The sequence below is a fragment of the Mustela putorius genome, unplaced genomic scaffold (assembly GCF_011764305.1).
Source record: "Mustela putorius furo isolate JIRA1106 unplaced genomic scaffold, ASM1176430v1.1 tig00000275_pilon_pilon_pilon, whole genome shotgun sequence".
Lineage (NCBI taxonomy): Eukaryota > Metazoa > Chordata > Mammalia > Carnivora > Mustelidae > Mustela > Mustela putorius.
The window spans coordinates 18,428,763-18,452,652 of NW_025421341.1; the positions used below are offsets into that span (position 1 = coordinate 18,428,763).

At 34.6% G+C, this 23,890-nt stretch overlaps 1 protein-coding gene across 2 annotated transcripts in view; it reads left to right on the plus strand.

Moving 5' to 3' along the window:
• SPAG16 (sperm associated antigen 16) overlaps positions 1-23,890 on the plus strand; it is a 1,017,727-nt gene that overhangs the window by 538,670 nt on the left and 455,167 nt on the right. For both annotated transcript variants that reach the window (XM_045078716.1, XM_004767008.3), the window contains one exon: positions 6,143-6,328. In XM_045078716.1, coding sequence (XP_044934651.1) covers positions 6,143-6,328 — 186 coding nt within the window. The remainder of the gene's footprint in view (positions 1-6,142; positions 6,329-23,890) is intronic.

The window sequence follows — 23,890 nt, forward strand, 5'->3', positions numbered from 1 at the left end:
CATATCTTTTGTATCTCTGGTAAACAGTGGGCGCTCAGGAAGACCTGGATAAGTTAATGAACTTTAAAAAACTCAATAATTAATAGTAGCATAAAACTATTTGGGGGAGACCCAATCACTAGAGAAGAAATTGGGTTGTGTAAATTCCTTCAGTGTGTAAGCAACTTGGTGATGTGTCAGCCAAGTCTGACTATAGACCAGGTCTGCTGCCCATGGCAAAAATTTCATTCTTAATAAAGAGTGGGTTTGCCTGTCCCATGGTCCATGTTAACCAAGGGTCAGAAACACACAGGAGGGCTACAGATTGAGAGCTCTTGTCTTTGGTGTTATGAGAGAGAGGGCTGGGTCCTGGTCTGAATGAAAATGAGGAATATTCTAGAACTTTGTGTGCGAAAGGGCAGTACCTGGGTCTTCACATTTTGGGCCCAGAGAGATGGTAATTTGAAACTCCTCAAGGCGATAGGATTGACGGGAAGCCTGCTTCTTCCTCTCCCTCTGCCCACCACTCTGCCTGCTTATGTCTTCTCTCTCACTCTGTCAAATAAATAAATAAAATCTTAAAATAAATAAATAAATAAATAAATAGAAAGACTTTAGGGACTTTGGCATATACATAATTGTGTTTCATGTATTAATTAATTGATTCAATAGCTATTTAATGAGATTCCCTACACACTAGGTATGAAGCTGGCTTTGGAGATATAGCAGTGAATTTAAAAAGAGTTCCTGTTCTCATATATGCTACATTCCATTGGCAGAGAAAGAGGCAATAAATAAGTGATGTGTAGTTTAATAAATGGTGATAAGTGCTATAGAGAAAAGTAACACAGTAAAGAATAACAAAGATGCAAAAAGTTGTGATGATGTAATATTTTAAGTGGGATTATCAGAGATTCACTCCATGATAAGGTAAAGTTGAAGAGAAGGTCTTGAATGAAGTAATAGAGGAAGCCATGGGAATATCCAGGGGAGATCGCCTCTTAGTGCTGGGGGAAGTATGTAGAGATATCCTTGGGTAAAAATGTTTAATATATTTGAGAAGTACAGAATGATGATGGATGGAGTTGTCTAGTACAGTGTCCGGAGCATGTGACTAACTGTGAAATGAATAAATGAATATTCTGTGTCTTTTAGAACACTGGGTCAAAAGAAAGAAAAGAAAAGTAAGTGTGAAATGTAGAAATTTTGAGATAGATGAAAAAAATAGATTTAATATTCTGAAAATAACTTTTTCCAGACACTAAGTCATAAGGTATGCATAGAAACAATTTGAATAAATATGAGAACAACTATATTTTAGTACCTATGGATATATATCAAGATATAATAATTACTCAGGTTATGTTTTTCAAGAGTATTCCATTTTAATGTGTCACATGTGTGCAAATGAATGACAACTGGAGTACTCAGAAGCATGTTGGATACAATAAGAGAATTAAATAATAAAATAATTTCCAAGATTGAAATTGATACTTAAAAGTTTAAAGACATTCCTAGGCATCTCTATCTTATTTTTAGGATGACACCGTTATTAATGATGTCCACATAAAGTTTCATAAACTAACTTACCGGTTTCTGCCCTTTTGCATCTACAACCTGAACAATAACATAAATGCACAGGATTAAACAAAAAGAATTAGTAACATGCTAGTAGTTTTAGAATTCCAACATTTTTCTGTCCTCTGTACCAAGATGTCTTGCTATACATAAACTTGTACATAGAAATAAACCCTAAATTATGTAGGTTATTCCATTCTATTAACACAGATCTATGTGTAAGTGAAATCTCTCTTTCCTTATTACATACATCATTCACATACTCACACAATAAATAGTATGTCTTATGAAGCTGTCTGTATACCAGGCACTGGAGACTCCATTCGCCAGCATCTTGCCATTCCTTGTAAAAGTGGAAAGACTGAGCTGAAAATCCAGTTGAAGTTTCTCAAACAACTAACGAAGGTTCACCTGAAGCTCCAAGCAATACACCCAACCAATTAAGGGCAGTGGTTTCACCACCAGGCAGGGATGGCCCACTCTTTCCTGAACACTGAATATTGCCTCTCTTCTTTTGCTAGAATCTGTAATATCTGCACAGAATGCTGTCTTCTGAATCCACTTCACTTATGGTTCTTGGTGGATTCTAGAGTTCTACACAAAATAAGGATATATCATTTGAGAACAAAGGGAACAACACTTGGCTGTGGGCACTGTTTACTTCCAAAAAGACCATTCTCTGTGTGGACTGGTATTTGCTTTATTCTGCCACTGTGCCCTCACTTACCAGTTGAATGCGGCCAGCAGCCCTGTATCAAGACAAAGGATTTAGAACAACTTGGATGAAAGCGGTCTTAGCCCTTTTTGTTTCAACTCTTAACTCAGTTTGGAGGACTCACACAAACTGGGCACATTAAATGTAAATCAAATGTGTCTTAGTATTTCTCAAGTAATATAAATTCTAAGTTTAGAGTTTTCCATATATAATCATTTTATGAGCTCATTGAAACCAAAATTTTTATTGTTTACCTCTAAAAAGTATGAGAAAATATTTTAATATAATTTGGTTATTTATTTTTCTGCTACATAATACATACCTATTCTATAGTAACTGAGAGTCCTTTTACAAATTCAAATAATCCTGTTGAGTAGATAGACACAGCTATATGAAACTATAGTAGAATGGCAGTAATTGTATACCATCCTACTGTTTATGGACATATGGATGAACAATTCCACATAAAAACTAAACTAGAGATCACAGGAGAATCTGTTCAAAAACAGTATCAATTTGGAAGATTACCCAGAATTAAAAATGTGCTGTCATAAGAATTCTCTTGTTTGATTTTTGAAACAATGCTTTAAGCTATATTGAGCTTTATTTTTAAATAAAGACAATAACTTTCAGAAATGTTAAGTGTTAATGTTAAATGGCCTGCCCAAGGTTATGTGGGCTGTCCAGGAGAGCCAGAAGCTAACCAAATGTAAATTAGAATGATTTCATGTACTTGCTAACAATCTGGATCTATTTTTCCCTTTTCTGAGGATTCTGACTTCTCTTATTTGTGGGGAGCTGAGGGAAACTCTGACTTTTGCATGACTTAGAGCACATTTTAAATTTTTGTTCATCATTCTTTCTCTCTTTCTTGCTCCCTCTCAGTCCTCAAGTGTCTTTATTTTCTCATGAGCCCAAAGCATACAGTTTCACATATTTCAAACCATGTCTCTTGAAAAGCCAAAACATTTCAAAGAAATTCAGAAATTTATATTCTATATATTTTGGTTTTGGTTGAGTTCATACACCTGAACAACAACCTCAATTTATTAAAAGATTATGAGCATATTGTTTATTCTTGACAAAATATCAGTTGATGTCATGTATAAAGATGATTACAAGTGTTTCATTCCAGTTGTAATTATTACTATTGTGATTTTTGTTTCTCTTCTCACATAGTTTAAAGCAAGGGAGAAGAATGTAAAACTTACATGAGTTTTCAGCCAGACTGAAATACATTACAGTAATTCTTATCCTTGATGAAGACTTCTATCCATAATAGCATGCTAGTCTAGCAGAAGGATAGGTTTGAGAAACAGGCATGGTTAAATTATTTTTGATTTTTCGGTTTGCTTGAATATTTTTATGTAATTTTTTAAAAATTTATTTATTTATTTTCAGCATAACAGTATTCATTATTTTTTTCACCACACCCAGTGCTTCATGCATTCTGTGCCCTCTGTAATACCCACCACCTGGTACCCCAACCTCCCACCCCCCTGCCACTTCAAACCCCTCAGATTGTTTTTCAGAGTCCATAGTCTCTCATGGTTCACCTCCCCTTCCAATTTCCCCCAACTCCCTTCTCCTCTCTATCTCCCCTTGTCCTCCATGTTATTTGTTATGCTCCACAAATAAGTGAAACAATATGATAATTGACTCTCTCTGCTTGACTTATTTCACTCAGCAACATCTCTTCCAGTCCCATCCATGTTGCTAGAAAAGTTGGGTATTCGTCCTTTCTGATGGCGGCATAATGCTCCATAGTGTATATGGACCACATCTTCCTTATCCATTCATCCGCTGAAGGGCATCTTGGTTCTTTCCACAGTTTGGTGACTGTGGCCATTGCCACTATAAACATTGGGGTACAGATGGCGCTTCTTTTCACTACATCTGTATAGAATCGATTCCATTTACTATAGCACCAAGAACCATAAGATACCTGGGAATAAACCTAACCAAAGAGGTAATGGATCTGTACTCGAGGAGCTACAGAACACTCATGAAAGAAATTGAAGAAGACACAAAAAGATGGAAGACCATTCCATGCTCTTGGATCGGAAGAATAAACATTGTTAAAATGTCTATACTGCCTAGAGCAATTTATACTTTTAATGCCATTTCTTCAAAGAGCTGGAGCAAATAATCCAAAAATTTGTATGGAACCAGAAGAGACCCCGAATTGCGAAATGTTGAAAAACAAAAATAAAACTGGGGGCATCATTGCTTGGATATTTTTTTAAGTAAGCTCTAGGGGCACCATGGAGCTTGAACTCATGACCAAGATCAAAAGTTTCAGGCTCTATGGACTGAGCCAGGCAGGCACTCCTTTTTGGCTATTTTTAGACAAATGTATCTTTAGGTCTTCAGTATTGAAAAGTAAAACTTCGGACGGTAAATGTATGTACAAATAACAGCTGCAAAGGGTGCCTGGGTAGCTCAGTGGGTTAAAGCCTCTGCCTTCATCTCAGGGTCCTGGGATTGAGCCCCAGCATTGGGCTCTCTGCTCAGCAGGTAGCCTGCTTCCTCCTCTCTCTCTGCCTGCCTCTCTGCCTGCTTGTGATCTCTCTCTCTGTCAAATAAATAAATAAAATCTTAAAAAAAAAAAAAAGCCGCAAAGTAAAAGTTTTAAACATCTCTCTGTTAGTGAAGGACTACCTGTCATAGAGTAATTTATTTTTAACTCTGCTAATCTGAAAAGTAAAATGGATATCCTTTTATAACTTTAATGAGAACTTCTTTACTCTGTAATCCACCTTTCCTTCACCACCTTTAAGCTCTCCCTCTCCAGTGATTCTTTCTCTCTTGCACTTAAAAATGTTATTTCTCTCAGAAAAAAGGGGGAAAAAAAGAAAGCAAGTAAGCAAACTCTTACCTGGATCTTTCCATTCCTTTCTTGGAAATACTGAGTACCTTTCCTTATTCTTTTATGGCATAACTTCATTCATTCATATATTTATTCATTCTGGAAGCATTTGCTGAGTACTTCAGTTAGTCAGTCCTAGTGCTTGATGCCATTGAAACAGAGAGGAAACAGTTCCCAGTCAAAATCACAGGGAAAAAGCACAAATAAGCAATTCATTATATTTAGGGAGAAAACTTACTAAGAGAACTCATAGAAGGGGCATGCAATGCAGAAGGATCTGAAGAAACTGATGGAATTAAAATCTTCTTGGAATTAATATTTTACCAAAAAGCCCTAGATGTTTCTGCTCATGTCATTAACACCCATTCATTTCTTAAACTAGCATTCATGTCCACCACTCGAAAGTCATTGCTTTTTTAAACATTTACCAGTGACCTAAGTGGAAAATCCAATAACTCATCCTCAATTTCACTCAACTCTTCAAAATCTTTCCTCTCTCAAGATCGAGCTCAAAATCTCATTCCGGTTTACTTTTTTCAGCATCAAAACAGCATTCCTGGAGTATTTAGTTAATCCGCAAATGAACAGTTGCTGACCTATTGTTTTGTATTATACAATGTTTTTGAAATTATGTCAGCCAATGTCTAAAATTTCATCATTCTGAGGCTACATTATCCACAGAACCTAACATATAGCCCTCAAACAAATACATACTAAAAAAAAAAATACTGATTTAGTGTATTAATCTAGAAGAATATTAAAGAATTAATCTAGAAAGTGTGCAACGGCAGTTTTCTCATCAACTTGAATTACTGAACAATACAAATAAATACCTAATTATATGGAGTCAAATAAGAGAATAAGATTAAAGCATTTAATATGTCATTAGAAGCAAAAGCAACTCAGATACACACACAAATTAATGATAGCATATAACCACTCATAAAAAAAATCATAAATTGACTTTTTAACAAATTACCTTTTTATATTCTTGCAAATAGTGGCAACAAATTGGCTACTTCAAGCGGTGACACTACAGTTAAATTATGGGACCTGTCTAAAGGCAATTGCATTTTGACCTTTGAAGGACACAGCCATGCAGTATGGTCCTGCACGTGGCACTCCTGTGGTGATTTTGTGGCTTCTTCCTCCCTGGATACAACTAGCAAAATTTGGGATGTTAATAGGTAAGAAATATTAAATATTACTAACCCTCTACACTAATAAATATACATGGGTAATGCTTTTTTCTCTCAGCACTATGACCAGGAAACATTAAAAAAAAAAAAACTTGTTGGTTGATAAAATTATAGAAAGCTACTGAAATAATCTCTGTGAAATTCATTTCTAACTCTATTAATCATTGTTGATGTAATAGTCTTTTCTAAATGTAAGTATACAGATCAAGCCTATGTAATAGGATTAGAATTGTTTCATTAGAAAGCTGTTTGTTTTAAGCAGGAGAGAAACAAATACTTATTTTAAAGGGTTAGAATTTTAGTTCTCTCTTCCACAGGATTTCTTTATATTCAAACCAGCAATTTAATAGACATGAATATGACAGAGATAATAACTTGCTCTATGCTTAATTTTGGTATAATACACCCAAACTAAATGCTTCTTGTCAATTCATAAATTGCAAGAATTAATGCAATTTGATGTATGCAAAGTCCTGTAAAAAACTGCATGGTTATAGTTTTATATTTTTAAGACAGTCAAATGTATTATTTTACAGTGTCAAATACCTTTCATCCATATATTTATGTATGATTATTCTATTCTGTTAGGTTTAAAATAGGATACAAAAAGCTACTATCAAATATCCTGACTGCTTCAGCTAACTAAGGGACTATAAATCATCAGTCAGACTCCTTATCACTTTAATTATTGAAATAGTGCTCGGATTCTAAATATGTGATAATGACTTTTAAAAGTTTAGGTAAATAATTGTCACTGAGCTATTGTAGTTTACTTGTAGGAGAAAAATGGACTCACTGTGACAGTAAACACTACTGATTTGGGGTTACAAGTAAAGCAATACCTTGAACAAATTCTACCAATTCTTTCTTGAATTCTGGGTAATATTTAGGAGAAAGGTCAAGTAAGATGCTTACAAAACGTCTGGTTTTCTGGAAGGATTCATTAAAAGGCTTTACTATGTCCTGTGCATAAGTGGACTGTCTCCTAATGTAGCAGTTATTATGCTGTTTCTTCTTAGTACCAAACTTATCCTCCTATGCCTGTTTTTGTAATGCTGCAACTGGAATTTTGCAGACTATGCACATTTTTGCTTTGTCAGCAGACTCTCTGTTAGGCTTTGGCAATAGAGGGTGCATGTAGGAAACTGCAGGTTTGGGGGAGGAGGGGGAGACTTGATTCTCATCTCCTTCCTGTGGGGTTCTTCTGGACCTGTAGTTCTAGTAAGCGTCACCCTGGCAACACCTCACTTCAGCAATAGCACTTTGTTCTTCACAGCAGATAAATCCAGATAAATTGGCAGTTTTTCTAATGCTTGCGGAAAAGCTGCATTATGCTGTCATCAAAGACGTTAACTCCAGCAAACAGGCACCCTTTTCTCAGAGGTCTGTGTTCCCAGCCCATCATGGCCCCATTTCTGAGCCGAGGAACACCAATACCAGTAGACAAGGGTCCTCCTCCTCCAAGAGCTAAGTTTCAGTTCTACAGGCACCCCTCTTCAAGTTCCTAGGTTTCAACAATCCACCCTATTTCTTTTATTCACTAAATCCTATGGATGGTAGCTCTTTCCGGCAGTGGCAGTTCTTTTTTTCTCTACTTAGTCATCCAACAATGTTATACATAGATAACAATCCCATAAATTCAATTCTTACTGTTAAAATGTTGTTAGAGTTTTGTCTCCTGACTTGACCGATATAGGAAATTAATGAATAAATGACATAACCCACCTGAATTATACAGATTCAGTTAAATAATGTTTGGCATAGTCTGCATCAGAAAACATGGCTCCTAATAATATAATTTAGACCCATTTCTATCTCAAGTAGTGACAACTTAAATGTGTTTTGATTCTCAAATGTATACCATTTGCTTTTGTGCAGTAATCAATCATATGCAATTCTTAATTTTATTATGTTTCTATATTATGTGATCAGATTTAATAAATATTTATTATAACAGTATATTGGAATTAAAAAACACTTTACTGAGGTAAGATTGACATACAAAAGGCTGTGCATATTTAATGTATACAATTTGATAAATTTGGTAATAAGTATATACCCATGAATAAATATACACCATCACCAGTCTATGACATAAATCTAATATTACCTCCAAAAGCTTTTTCCTGTCTTCTTGTATTACTATTATTATTGACAAGAGTTCTTAATATTAAATCTAGCAAAAATTTTAACTATACAATACATTGTTGTTAACTGTGTATACTGTGTTATATGGTAGATCTCTAAGACTCATTTATTTTCTGTAACTGAAGTTTAACACTAGTATCAAATTTTAATTTTTATCACTGTTGACTTAGATGAGAATCCTAATAGAAGATTGTGGTACATTCTATATTATAACATATTTTCCAAAGTTTTAATCATTCAATGTTTAAAAAACAACAACAACAACAACTGTAGTTTAAAAACTGGTTCCCACTAGACTCAGCCCTACTTGGAATGATTTCAAGGATTTTGATTTAATGACTTTTTTCTGTGGTTCTGATATCCAGATACTGTCTCTTCCAGTTGATGCCCTGTATATATTGATATAGCAGATCAAAATTGCTCCTAATTGATGTCAAAAATTCTTTATATTTCAAATTTCCTGTCAATGTCAAGGGCTTACTTTCATCACCAAAGAGAAACAAATATATATCAATTTTGAAGCTGAGGTTGTGGCAAGTAAGGGAGAAATTAATTTTTTCTATAGTAACTATTGATATATGAGGCATATTTAAAACACTGGGTTGCAATTTAAAGTTACTCATTACTCATGGATCAGTACTTTGTAGATATGTCTAAAACTGGTATCTTTATAATTTCATAGGTTAATGGAACCTATGTGATTTAAGGGGAGAGATCTTTTGCCTTTGAAAGATGTTGGTGGCAGAAGCTGTGCCGTGCTGAGTCATATACTCTTATCCTGATGCCATATACTTTTAGTGAAAAAAATTATATTGATAGATTCTGCTGCTCACCAGAGAAGGAGGAGATTAAAATATATTATTCTCTTTTACAATTTGTTTTTATCTTTGAGCTCCTGGCTTAGTCTTGAGCATCTGTTAGTTGATGTCAGGTCCCTAGTTTTGCAACTGCTCCTCAATTGGACATTTCTTGCCAAATGCACCCAATTATCTTTTTATCAGAAAGTTGGATAACTGAGAATCACAATTAACATAAAAAATCCCAGATCGAGTCACATTTACTAAGTGCTAAGAAGAATCTCTGAACAGTATCTGCGGTATGATTAGTTTGGACGTATCGACACTCTACGAAGTTTCTATGAATAATTAACAGGAGTATTTCAATGATCTTCTGAAATGATTATTTATATAAAGTGGAAATTTATATGTATTTCAACTAGCAATCATTGATTTTTACCTTAATTTTCAAGTATATTTATTAAAAGTCAATCTAAAAGCACACATGCACACTTAAACATACACACACATACACACATACTCACACCATTGGATCCTAAGTAGGCAGTGCTTGACACATAGTAGTTTGGTTGCATGAATGATAAAAAAAAATCAAGTATACATGTGGAGAAAGTGCTCTCCCTGCTCCCATTTACATTCAAGATAAAATTTAATTGTTCTGTCTTATCCTACATAAATCTAAAAAGTGACTAAAATGGGATAGGAAAATCAGAAAAGATCTCAGTCAGCTATAAAAAATAGCTAGTGTTTCTTCAAAGAATAAGATTATCAATAAATATTCATAAAATGAATAGTGTTACACTGTGTTAGAGATATTGGAAAAATTTAAGACTCCATAACTACCTTCAATGAGATTACAAGTAATTTTAAAATGCAGCAATATTGAAGCAATCAGAGAATGTGCAATACATCTGCAATTTATTATGTCAGGTAGGTTATTCTAGGTGACTCCTAGTTGTTTTTCTTCCATGGTAGCTGGGATTTGGCTGAGGGGTTCTACCAGACTATCACTCTGATATTTGGTAGGCAGACCATGTACCTGCTTAGCTCCTAGATTGAGGGGAAGGGTTTGGAACAGCCAAAATGTTACTGACTGTAACTGCCTCCACTGCTGTAACAAGATATTACACTGGCAAAAACGGAGTGGTTTAAGACAAGGACGGAAGGATACAGAGGTACTTGTAACATTCAACAGCTTCTGGACCCCAGACAGTGAGATATAAATCTTCTATCCTTATATTCAGGAGTGTTGTTTCAGATGCCCTTAAGATTAAGTTGAGTGAGAAAAATAAAGCAGATTTAAGAACTATGTTTAGAAAAGTAATTTGTGATTACTTCTGCATTGCATTGACTGGAAGAAAATATGTTGGAAACCTTGGGAGTTTAGAAAATTTTATCTTATTCTTAATAACCCTGACTCTTCAGACCCTTCAAACTTCAAAACCGTCCTCAGGGCCCTGAACTTGCATCCAAAGGAAGTTCACTTCTAGTATTTTACAGTGTGCACTGAAGGCACAGGCCATAGCACCCACTTTAGTTCTGGTCATAGAGGATAAGGAACAAGAACAAAATCTCCCCAAACAAAGACAGAGACCAGAGAGAACCACGGGCACAGGTGATTCTTTTAGGAAGAGAGACATGATTCAATCACTATTCTTTAGTGCCATGGCAAAGTTCCTCATGATGCCTGCCCAGGATTCCATCACTATTTAGACTAGCAACTCTTGTGTGTTCCCCATTTTTCTACTTTTGTATTGGAGTTTGTGTTGCAGTTATTCTGTCCTTGCTTCAAGGTACATTTTTTTGTGGTGACAGAAAAGACAAAAACTTGTCTGTTATTTGTCACCAGGACGTGAGATGCCTCTGCCTCCAGTAGAGCGGATGGAGCATCTCACAGAGGTACTTGCAGTAAAGGAGTAGCACTTTGTGTCGTCTCCTTTGGTGCACAGCGTGCAAGGTCAGTGAGAACACGTGGAAAGAAGAATGGCACAGATGTTTGGTGGGCAAAAGGCCACAGTGTGGCAGAGACTACTAGCTGTTCACCAGAAGCCACTCTCTCCTTCTTCCATATTATTAGCCTGGCTGACGACCTAATTTTTTTTCTTAGCCTCCTTTAAGTTAAATGTGGTTATGTTATTAAGTTCTCTATAAGAGTATTATTTGAAGTGATATGTGCCATTTCTATGTTCTTTTCCCCTGGTGGAGAGACGGGGTATCGATGACAAGGACAAGAGTAATCTTAGAAGCCAATTACTGAAAATGACAGAGCAATTGTCAGTAGGCTTGAAGTAAAGCCACCCCCATTTTCTACCTCTGGTTGTCTTATAACATGCTCTGGACTCTTAAGCAATAAGAAAATAAACTTCTCTTTTGTTTGAGACACTATATTTCCAGTCTATGTATTATAGCATTTTAGCCTGCCCAGTCCAAAATTAAGTACCCATGAATATTTGTTCAGAGATATGTTTTTCCCCTTATGACATAATATTAAGGCATTTAAGACAAGCCCTGTCACTGTTCTCAAAATTATTTAGATGGAGTAGTAATAGAGATTTGGTACTGGTAATAAATATCTATTCAACTCCTTCTACTTTTTCTCCCCTTGCTCTTTCTATTTCCCATTCTTAATTCTGTTGCAATACTGTTGGAGCCTCTACAATCCTACATGCCAATAGCAATACCTGTAAATTGAATAATTAGTTTGCATGGAGGTTAATGCCTGGAAAAATAGTAAATTATAAGACAAAATATTAGTGTCTCCATTCGTGAGAAACTAATTCAATAATAATGATTTCATTTAAACAGTAAAGAAATACTGAGAATCTCAATTTTATAGTAGCACTGACTGTATTTACTGACAAGAACCAGTTTTTCTGACTGCAGTCAAGCTGATAGAATACAAATAATTACCTTCCATTTAGTTGACCTTACAGGTTTGTTTTTCAAAATTTACTTTGAAGCATATACGCACTGAGCACTCTGTTATGTGCATTGTTCTAGTCGCTAAGCTACATCAATGAACAAAACTGACAAAAAAGCTCCTGTCTTCATGTAGATGCCATTCTATTGGAAGGGAGAAAATACATCAAACAAAAAAAATTATGTGTAGTATTTAAAAGTCTTAAGTATGGTAGAGAAAAAGTAAAATATGAGCATTGGAAAGGAATGGTGGGAATTAGGAAGAATTCCAATTTTAAACAGGGTGATCAGGAAAATTCTCACCATAAAGTTGATATTTGGATAATCTAGAGTAGGTAAGAAAGCAAGTCAAGAAGATAACTAGGAGAGCATTTCAAGCTTTCTTTAGTAGTGAGCTCCCCTTGTCTTGGGAGCAGGACAAGGCAGGCCCAATGTGTCTGGGGTAGGGTGAGCAGATGAGTAAAAGATAGAGGTAAGGCAGATAGTTATATGGGAAGCACATATGAAACAGGATCTTGTAGCTTATTTGAGTGACTTGATCTTTATTCTCAGTGGGATAGAAAACCACTGGAGGATTTTGAATAGAACAGTCACATAATCCATTTTACACTACTGTGCTGAGATGGTGCTGTTGTAGAAGAGGGGTGGGGGAACAAAGATAAGGCAGGAAGATCGCCTGGGAAGCTATTGCCACAGTTTAGGCCAAAGACAGTAAAGATTTGCACCATAAGGAGAATAGTGAGGATAATAAGAATTTTTGTATTCTGGACAGATTTGGAAGACAAAGCTAAAAAGAATTGCTGAGGAATTGTGTCTTGAAAGAGAAAGAGAAAACAAATCACTCTGTTAAATTTTGAGACACCTAAAAATCAAAAGATTCATTCTCTATGCTGGAACACTATCATGAACTTTATAAAACACTTTTCCAAGCAGATTCATCAACTGGCATTCCAGAAAAGGCTGTAGAATGAAGAATGCTTTCTCATTTTTCATGTAACAGGTGATTTCAATTGGAGAGATTTGAGTGTTTCTTCCTGCCCACTAGCATTGCTTCCTTCTCAATTTAATAATTCATTTCCAATCATAACCGCTAGGCTGGGTGAGATAAGAGAAATAGAAGGCTATGGATGAAGGGAATAGCTAAAATTAAGAAAAAAGAAATGTAAAATATTAAGATTTTCTTATGGTGAGTTATCGTCTTTTAATAATAAATACTATTAATTTCTTTTGGGTAAATGCATCCATGTAGACTCTAAAAATGGGAAAAATTAATTTTTATTATAAATTAGTAATAATAAGATAGCACCAAATAAATTATAAAAATGGAGTTTAGTATTTATAACATACAGTATTTCTTTAATAATATATTTCATGTTCTTTATGATTCACTTGTGAAATTGGGTATATTAGAGATGAAGGAGATATTGTACAATATTAATGGTTTTAAAACATAATATAAGAAGTATTAAGTCTCAAGGGCATGGATTATTGGTATATTAATACCTGTCTGGTATTGTAAAGCCCCCCAATTTGCCTCCTTTTACTTGAAAAGACACCCAAGGTGTATATATTAATAGGCTGCTAAAGAAATCCTTGATACATAATTATTTTACATTAAAAGGAATGGTAACATACTTAAATTGACCTCTTGTGATCAATTTATCCTGTTCCATGGATAATAAATCAATTTTCACATGTTCTTGGATTTTTGTTTATATTTAAATGAAGTTTCCTCCTGAAATATAGGCTTTAAATTATACCTTTCATATTATTGAACATAAGTATATATAGATAATCATAAAAAATGAAAAAAATAAAATAGAATATATATTTTTTCACTCTCATCTTCACTCCGAAACACTACATAATTACTAGGCAAATAGAATAGATATTTCATGAAGAAAAATCCTGTTAAAGCTAAAGTTCAGATGTCATTTAGTAAATTATAGAATGATTAAAAAATCATGAAGCTCTAACAACTAATACGGCTTTCTGTGTATGTGTGAAGAATGCTTCAAGCAACGGTGTTCACTGCAGTAAATTTGATGTTAATGTTCTTTCACATTAATGCACTTGATTGATCAATAAAAGAGGTAGATATCATTAAGATTTCAAAATTCGACCTTATACTTTTAGAAAACAACTACTATCTCACATAGATGGAGTCTCTAATTTGTATTTAACTTGTGCTAAATAAGGTGCATTCTCTGTTAACTTACAAACCAGCTAAACTGTATATTAGAAATAGGGGGTTCCTGGATGACTCAGTTGGTTAAGAGTCCAACTCTTGGTTTCAGTTCAGGTCATGATCTTAGGGTCTGAGATCCAGCCCCAAGTTGGGCTCGATCCTCAGCACAGAGTCTGCTTGAGATTCTATCTCCCACCATCTTCCACCCCCTCTGCTCTTCCCCTTGCTTATACTCCCTCTTTAAAATAAACAAAATCTAAAAAAAAGTAAAAAAAAAATAAATAAAATAAACAAAATCTTCAAAAAAAAAAAGGAAATGATTTAGATGAGTATAGGTGAAACTAAGGATATTCCAATGACTGGATATATGTATGTTAAAACATGGTATTTTATTACTTCATTGACACCAATCGAACAATTTAATGTATAAGAAAAAAGGAACACTCCTTTTCCACCCCCACCAAAAAAGATCTGATTAATAGATGAGTCTTAATTCTCCTCAGTGCTAATGACTAATAAGATGTAGTATATTTCCTCATTAATATATATTAAAATAAAATGATCTATAGCCATAATATACATGAGGTAAAAAATTAGAATCACATGTGTTTTTATATCTTAAGTTTGGTTATATATATGTGTGTATGTATGTACGTGTCTACCCACATTGGTGCATGCACATATTTTAATATGCAGTGAGTTTAAACATTTAGCTCAAAATTAATTTTAGAGTTACATAAGTGACTATCATAAATATTTATGCACCTAATCAAAATGATATTTATTTATTTACCTATGCTTTATCAGTGCTACAAAACCAACTTGTTTAAAACCCATTTATTTGGAACAGGAAAAAATAAGTATTATGACCCTGAAACCTTGTTTTGAAATTACTGAAATGGTTTTCATTTAAAGTAAACTCTAAGATTTGATTCACTTGTTATTGAAATGAAATGAATATCCAAATGTATCAAATCAAAATAAGAGAAGTAAACTAGGTGATGTAAAAATAGCAAGCAATATAGGTGGGATTAATATACTTTCTTATTTAAAACCATGTTATTAGATGGGAAATACTTCTTATTTAATAATAAGAATACTTCTTATTTAATAATAAGAATAAAAATTCATTATTATGAATTTTTCTTAAATAAAACATTAGAGAATATAATTTTCATAGAAATTTAAAATAATTTAATGTGTGCCCTGAATTGAAAATGAACCAGACCATCTTCCCTCAAAGAACATGGATGATTATCACCTTGTCTGGCCTTTGGTCACCTCACAACCTGGAATGGGTCCTGCAGGAAGCAATATCACTAGGAGTAATATCACTTTGTAGAAAAGTCATTCCTTTTCATTTGGCCTACAGCTTCTTAATTCATTTACTAGATTAGATTGATTATTTATTCTTTTATTCAATATTTACCAACTATGTACCAAGTCATATGGCAAACAAAGCTTTAGTCTCAGGAATTTATGTTATGGAAGGTGCCACTGATTATCCACACCTTATAAATTATTAGAGGGGCTCTCTACTTGGCCATCGATCTAAAGATTAATTACTTAGCTCTAGAGAGACAAAATGACTATTATTGGGAGTGACTGGCTTTTTGAGGTGTATGTGTCCTACTTCTCTATTATTGGAAAAACAATAGTCTTACGAGTCATAGTCCCCAGTGAGGTGGACATTTACAATGGTGCAGTCTTCTCACCTTATAAGGATGATTTTTTTCAGTTGCATTTGAATTCTATTAGTAGCCTGTAGGTTCCCATAACACACAAACATCCCGTTTAAGATAGTTTAAAGCAGTTTCCATTTGAAGAATGAACTTTTCTGTGACGATTCTATTCCATTTTTGGGTGTTATTATGTCAGTTTGTTTTTGAGATAGCACCAAATAAATTATAAAAATTGAGTTTAGTATTTATAATATACAATATTTCATTAATAATATATCTCATGTTCTTTATGATTCATTTGCAAAGTTGGATGTATTAGAGATCAAGGACATATTACACACTATTAATGGTTTTAAAATGTAACATAAAAAGTATCAAGACTCAAGGGCATAGATTATTGCTATACTAATACCTGTCTGGTGTTGGGAGATTGAGTTTTGAGTAAGAAAGAATATGGTGAATTTTCGAATAATATTCATTAGCAAGAAACAATCTAAAATGCTATCCAGCAATAACAATTAGAAATAATTATAAGAAGTATTTTATTTGTTTGTTCTACCTTTGGCTAGTAAGATCACCCAGATTACATAATATCTTGACAGATTTGGAGGGATCCAAGAATTTTTTTTTTTTTTTACTCCTGCTAAGTAATGCAATCACTTAAAAATTAAGCTTGAAAGTGTAGAATGAGTTATATAGAGTTATTTTATGTATTATTCTCTAATTATATGCCCCAGTAAAATTTCTTACTCATATATTTAAGATTTAAGGTCACTGTTGGAGGGGCACCTTCGTGGCTTAGTCAGCTGTGCATCTAACTTTTAGTTTTAACTCAGGTCATAGTTGCAGGGTTATGAGATAGAGCCCCGAGCTGGGCTCTGCACTCAGCATGGAGTCTTCTTGAGATTCTCTCTCCCTCTGCCTCTCTCTCTCTCTATCTCTCTAATAAGTAAGTAAATTTTTAAGTGAAAAGGGTAAAGTTACTGTTGGAAATTCATGGTGGTTATCTAAATTGGGTTTTAAAAGGTGCAACATTTTAGCCTGGAAACACAAAATATATCTTTATATGAAAGCCCTAACTACTGTAAAATAATGAGCATTTGACATTTTTTTTCTTGATTAGCATTCCCAGATTTCTGACAAGTTTATAAAAACATCTGATGCTTACCTTTTTAGATATATGTATAACTTATTTTGTTGTCTATTCCTATAACTATCATGTGACAGATTAAATTTGCTTTTTAGAGAATATTAATGTCAGCATTTCCAGAATAAATTTAACTTAATTATTTTACATATGTGAATTAATGTATCATAGGTGTATGCAAAATTATAAGAAACTATATGTGCACCAATGATGCTACCTGCCACATGCTTAATATTCATTATGAATTGTAAATTTCTTACACAATAACGCTAACAAACACATGTGAATTATGTATGCAGTCATCTTTACTCTCTGCTCTCTTTTTCTCTTATTCATTTATAGTCAGGCTACAAAGTCCTAGACTTGAGGCTTTCAGCAGCAATATCTCCAAAAGTAAATTAACTCTTTATTATCTGAATTATCATGGCTCTTATTGTTTATATTCAAATTCTTACCACTATAGTTTACTTAAGGATCCAATCCCCAAATAGGAATGGATTGTTCAGTGTTTCTTCAGAAGCTATTGGGATTAATTCCATTAGACTAACAGCCCTGTTTATTTGGATCACCACAATAAACTGGCTATTATATTCTAGATATTGTTCATATATCCACCAATCAGATTTGATCTCTCATTTACCTCTGATCTCCCACTGTATGCTTTGAAATTCAATACCTGTTATCAACAAAATATTCTGTATCCTCAATATTGTCAAAATATTCTTTCATCTTCTTCCTTAAACTAATCTCCCTTGAGCAGTTTGAGCCCCATTTTTAATGGATCCCCTACCTCCTTCTTCTTAAAATATTTCTCCAAAGATTTATATCTCCTCATGAATATCAAGCATGGAAAGCATGTAGATTCTACCTCTGAAGTGCATAAATAAAATGTATTTTAGAGTTTTGCACACAGCATCATATATTAACTCATCTATATAAAATAGTTAAAGTTAGGGGCGCCTGGGTGGCTCAGTGGGTTAAGCCTCTGCCTTCGGCTCAGGTCATGATCTCAGGGTCCTGGGATCGAGTCCCACATCGGGCTCTCTGCTCGGCAGGGAGCCTGCTTCCTCCTCTTTCTCTCTGCCTGCCTCTCTGCCTCCTTGTGATCTCTCTCTGTCAAATAAATAAATAAAATCTTTAAAAAAAAATAAAATAAAATAGTTAAAGTTAAAATTGTTTGGAGTACTGACACAAATGCCATCTACCAGAAGACCTCATGGTTTATTCACTAATGTGTTCCTAGTACCTAAATAGAGATTGGGTCATATGGGAAAGTAATAAAGATTTGTTTAATTAATATGTAAACTAATGGTTTATGTTCCCACCATGCTCTTCACAGTCAATTCTAGATCACTTTTCCTTCCTCCCACCTTCCCCAAACCACAACTTTGTAGAAGCACACAGTTGACTGTACAATTAGCCACTTCTCCATTTTATAGTCAGATACATAAATGCCTGGCCATCCCCTTTGTATTTTGAATAATTTAGTTCATGGTTTACTGTCTTCATTGAATGCAACTTTAATATCCAAGAAGAAAATTCATCTAACACCTTGCCCGTCTAGTTTCTTCACCCCCTTACGTCCAATAACTTTAAAATTTAGATTTTAAATTTTCTACTCTGTAAGCACCATCTTCCCTCTCTCTAGCTTGTAGACTCCAATATTATCACTCCAACAATTCTTTCCAGTGATATTGGTAATTCAACACCTCCACTGTTTTGTTTTATTTTGTTTTTCTTGCCTGTGATAATTGCCCCGTAGGCTCTCTTCTTACCCAGATGTCCATCACAATGACCTCTCCTTTCCACCCAGCTTCAATTCCATTGGTTCTCCCTTGTTCCATAGTTCTTGCCTGTCAAAACCCCAATTCTGTTCAAGCCAAATGCTCTACCTACTCTATGTCTGTACCTGATAAGCTGAGCATGACTAGAAAAAAGACAAAAAGAAAAACAAAAATGAACCATGGTGACAGGTTTCAATTTATATTTATAACATCAACTCACAAGTTGAATCCTACTGGATCTACTCTGTTGATTAACTTTCTATCATATGAGATAAATATTTCATACCTTCCTCCTCTATCTTCAAATCCCTGACAGCTTCCTTATTCCTCTGAAATGATGATCTGTAGATTTTATTTCATTAAGCAAGTAGAAACATTCAGAAGAAAACTTTCTAATATTTCCACAACCAAGTTCATCAGTGATTTAGATAGATAGATATATGATAGATAGATAATAGATAGATTATTTTTACCCTCTCTCTTTCTCTCCAGGTGTTGACAGGGTAGTTGTATTCTGGACTGGCTAGCCTGGACAGGGTGGTTTTAGGTGGCCTTGTTCACATGTCTAAAGCTTCACCTGGGACATTTGGGGAACCTCTCTCTGTGGTCAGCCTTTCATCCTCCATCTTTCTTGCCTGAGCTTCTCCACATTATGGCAAAAAGACTCCAACAGAAAGAGAAATACCTGGTGAATAAGAACTTGTTCATATCTCCTCTTTCTAGTGTCCCACTGACCAAAAAAAAAAAATCACATAGCCAAAACCAGGGTCAATGTTGGAAGAGACTACCCAAGAGTGTGCATATAAGGATAGAAATAATGGCAACCATTCCGTAGACAATCCAACCTCTTTCTAACCCTTTATTGCTCCCATAATCACCCCCTTTCAAATATAAATGTAATATCTATCATAATAACATTTTAGCTATATTTTGTCACAAAATTCAGTTCTTCAGTTGACCAAAGTATTTCAATAGAATTTTATGTTCAGTCTAGGAGAAAATGGAGTCTGAGGTTTTGTTCCAATTCTTACACACAAATTATTGGAGAAATTCTTACAAATACATGTTGATATAATACCAGCCTTCTCTGTTCAGTAAATTAAAAAAAAAATAGATTTTATTTATTTCTTTATTTGACAGAGAGGGAGAGCACAAGCAAGGAGAACAGCAGACAGAGAAGGAGTAGCAAGCTTTCCACGGAGCAGGGAGCCCTTTGCAGGGCTCAGTCCCAAGACCAAGGGATTGTGAACAGAGCCAAAGGCAGATACTTAACCAACTGAGGCACCCAGGTGCCCCAGTTAATTTTAGGTGATTCCTTATTACGTTTTGTAATTTTTATTTTGAGTTAAATACTCACAACAAGTTGGGAAATAGTAGTGTCCATGTACTATTCACCCAAATTTCTCCAATGGTAATATCTGACCATTGTATATTATCAAAACTTGAAAACTAAAATTTTTACAGTATTATTAACTCAAGTACAGTTGTATTTCACTAGTTTCTACATGCAGTTTTATGAGTGTGGGTATATAATTGTATGAAATTTTATCACATGTGTAGATTAGAGTAATATAATGAACATAAATAGAATACAGTTTTTCCATCACCATAAAGAAACTCCCTCCTGTTACCCCTTAATGATCATACCCTTTCCTAAATTCTAACCCTTGGCAACTACTGACCTGTTATCCATTATGACAATTGTTGATTCAAAATTATTATATAAATTGAATCATACCATAAGTGTCCATCTGAGTTTGGCTCTTTTTCAGTTGGCAAAATGTCCTTGAGATTTACTCAACTATTTTGTGTATTGATAATTCATTCCATTTTATTGCTAAATAATAGTCCATTATATGGACATATCACAGTTCGTTTATCTCTTTTTTCTTTGAAAAACATTTTGTTTATTTCCAGTTTGGGGATAGTACAAATAAAGCTGCAGTGAACATTATGGGTACAGACTTTTCTGAACATAACCTTCAGTTTTCAAGGATAAACAAGATGGTGGAGGAGTGGGAGATCTAAATTTCATCTGGTCCCAGGAATTCAGCTTGATAGTTATCAGATCATTTTGAAAACCTACAAACTCTACAGGAGATCAAAGAAAAGAATAGCAGCAACTCTATGAACAGAAAAATGATCATTTCTGGAAGGACATGCAGAGAAGTGACTCCAAGGTGATATACAAGAAGATATTGATACAAGAAAATTGAAACTTTTAGAGGTCTGTCATCTACAATGATGGAAACATTAAATAGGCAGATGACCTATCCACAGAAATGTGGCAGGCCAGAAAGGACTGATGTGATATATTCAGAGCTCTTCAAGCAAGGCCTCAACAAACAGAAGATTCAGGGAGACATCCCCACCCCCTTCCTCCAATGGGAGTAGTAGCATGGGCGCATGCTTCAGAAATCTGCTGGGTTTGGAGACTCCAAATGTGGTTATGTGCCAAGGATAGAAATGCGCAGTCACAGTCTGGGTGAGCATAGAGTGCGGCCAGAGACTGAGGAGACAGGAGTTATTAACTGCTTTTCTCTGAGGGTGCATTGAGGAGTGGGGCCCTGAGCTCTTGGTACCTCTGGGGCCAGAGATTGGGAGGTCATCATATTCATTCTCACCCTTTAAAGCATTGTAAAAAGCCTTCAAGGAACAAAAGCTACTGAGAGCAAACCCATGAAGATTAGTTAGCCTAGCCCCTGGCAAGTACAGTTCAATTCTTTCCTGGACAAAGACATTTGAGAATCAATGCAACAGGACCCTCCCCCAGAAGATCAGCAAGAACATCCCACCAAGAGCAAACTTACTGATCATTGAAAACTGTAAAACTCCAGTGCTAGGGGAACATAGCACATAGAATTCACAAGTTTTTCTCCATGATTCTTTAGTTTCTCAAAGTTAATTTTTAAAATTTTCTATGTTTTTTTTCTTTTCCTATTTTTAAAAAAATTTTCTTCTTTCCTTTTGAACCAACTTCTTATCAATTCCTTTTTAAATATCTTTTTTAATTTTCATTTTTAGTCATATTCCATCCCTTCATTATATTTATCAGTGTGTGTGTGTCTCTGTGTGTGTGTATTTCTTTCTTTAAAATTTTGGAGGCAGTTTCTTCTAATAAACCAAAACATACCCAAAATCTAGTGTATAGCTCTGTTCTATTCACCAGCCTGATCACATTCTTTTTTATTTCTTTTCTTTCTGGTTTTGGGTCTCTTCTGATTAGTGTATATTTTTTTCTGGGGTTGTTATTACCCTTTTAGCATTTTGTTCTCTCATTCATCTATTCTTCTCTGGACAAAATGACAGAATGGAAAAACTCACCTCAAAACAAAAGAACAAGTGGCAATACTGACTGCCAGGGACCTAATCAACATAGACATTAGTAAGATGTCAGAACTAGAGTTCAGAATGGTGATTATAAAGATACTAACTGGGTTTGAAAAAAGCATAGAATATATTAGAGAATCCCTTTCTGGAGAAATAAAATCTAACCAAGTCAAAATCAAAAAGGTTATTAATGAGGTACAATAAAAAATAGAGGCTCTAATTGTCATGATAAATGAAGCAGAAAAAAAAAAACCTAGCGATATAGAAGACCAAATGATGGAGAATAAAGAAGCTGGAAAAAGAGAGATAAGCAACTACTGGATCACAAGGGGAGAGTTTGAGGGATAAGTAATACCATAAAGCAAAACAATATTAGAATAATTGGGATCTCAGAAGAAGACAGTGAGGAGCAAAGGGTATACTGGAGAAATTATAGCGAAGAACTTCCCTAATTTGGGGAAGGAAAGAAGCATCAAAATCCAGGAGGCACAGAGAATCCCCCTCAAAAATAAAGAAAAATGAAATAAGTCAACACCCCAAGATCTAGTAGTAAAGCTTAAAAATTTCAAAAAAGATTTTTTTTTATTTCAAAAGGACAAAAGAATTTTTGTCCTTTTGAATTTTAAAAAATTTCAAAAAGACAAAAAGAAAATCTTGAAAGCAGCTTGGGGAAAAGAGGTCTGTAATCTACAATGATGGAAACATTGGATAGGCAGAAGACCTATTCACAGAGATGTGGCAGGCCAGAAAGTACTGACATGATATATTCAGAGCTCTTCAAGCAGGACCCCAACAAGCAGCAGATTCAGGGAGACATCACCCTCCTTCCTCCAATGGGAGGAGCAGCGTGGGATATATTCAGAGCACTAAATGAGAAAAATATTCAGCCAAAAATCCTATGTCTAGCCAGGCTCTCATTGAAAATAGATCACATCTTGGGTCACAAGTCAGGTCTCTACCAGTACCAAAAGATTGGGATCATTCCCTGCATATTTTCACCACAATGCTTTGAAACTTGAAATCAGTCACAAGAGGAAAGTTGGAAAGAACTCAAATACATGGCAGCTAAAGAACATCCTCCTAAAGAATAAATGGGTCAACCAGGAAATTAAAAAAAGAATTAAAAAAAATTAATGGAAGCAAATGAAAATGAAAACGCAACTGTTCAAAATCTTTGGGATGCATCAAAGACAGTCCTAAGAAGAAAGTATACAGCAATACAAACCTTTATCAAGAAACAAGAAAGGTCTCTAACCTTTCACTAACACATAAGAAAGGTCTATAACCTAACCGTACACCCAAAGAAACTGGAGAAAGAATAGCAAATAAAGCCTAAACCCATAATGAGAAGAGAGATAATAAAGATCAGAGCAGAAATCAATGAAATAGAAAGCAAAAGAACAGTAGAACAGATACATGAAACTAAGAGATGGTTCTTTGAAAGAATTAATATGATTAATAAACCTCTGTCCAGACTTATCTAAAAGAAAAGAAAAAGGACCCAGATAAATAAAATTATGAATGAAAGAGGAGAGATCACAACCAATACCAAAGT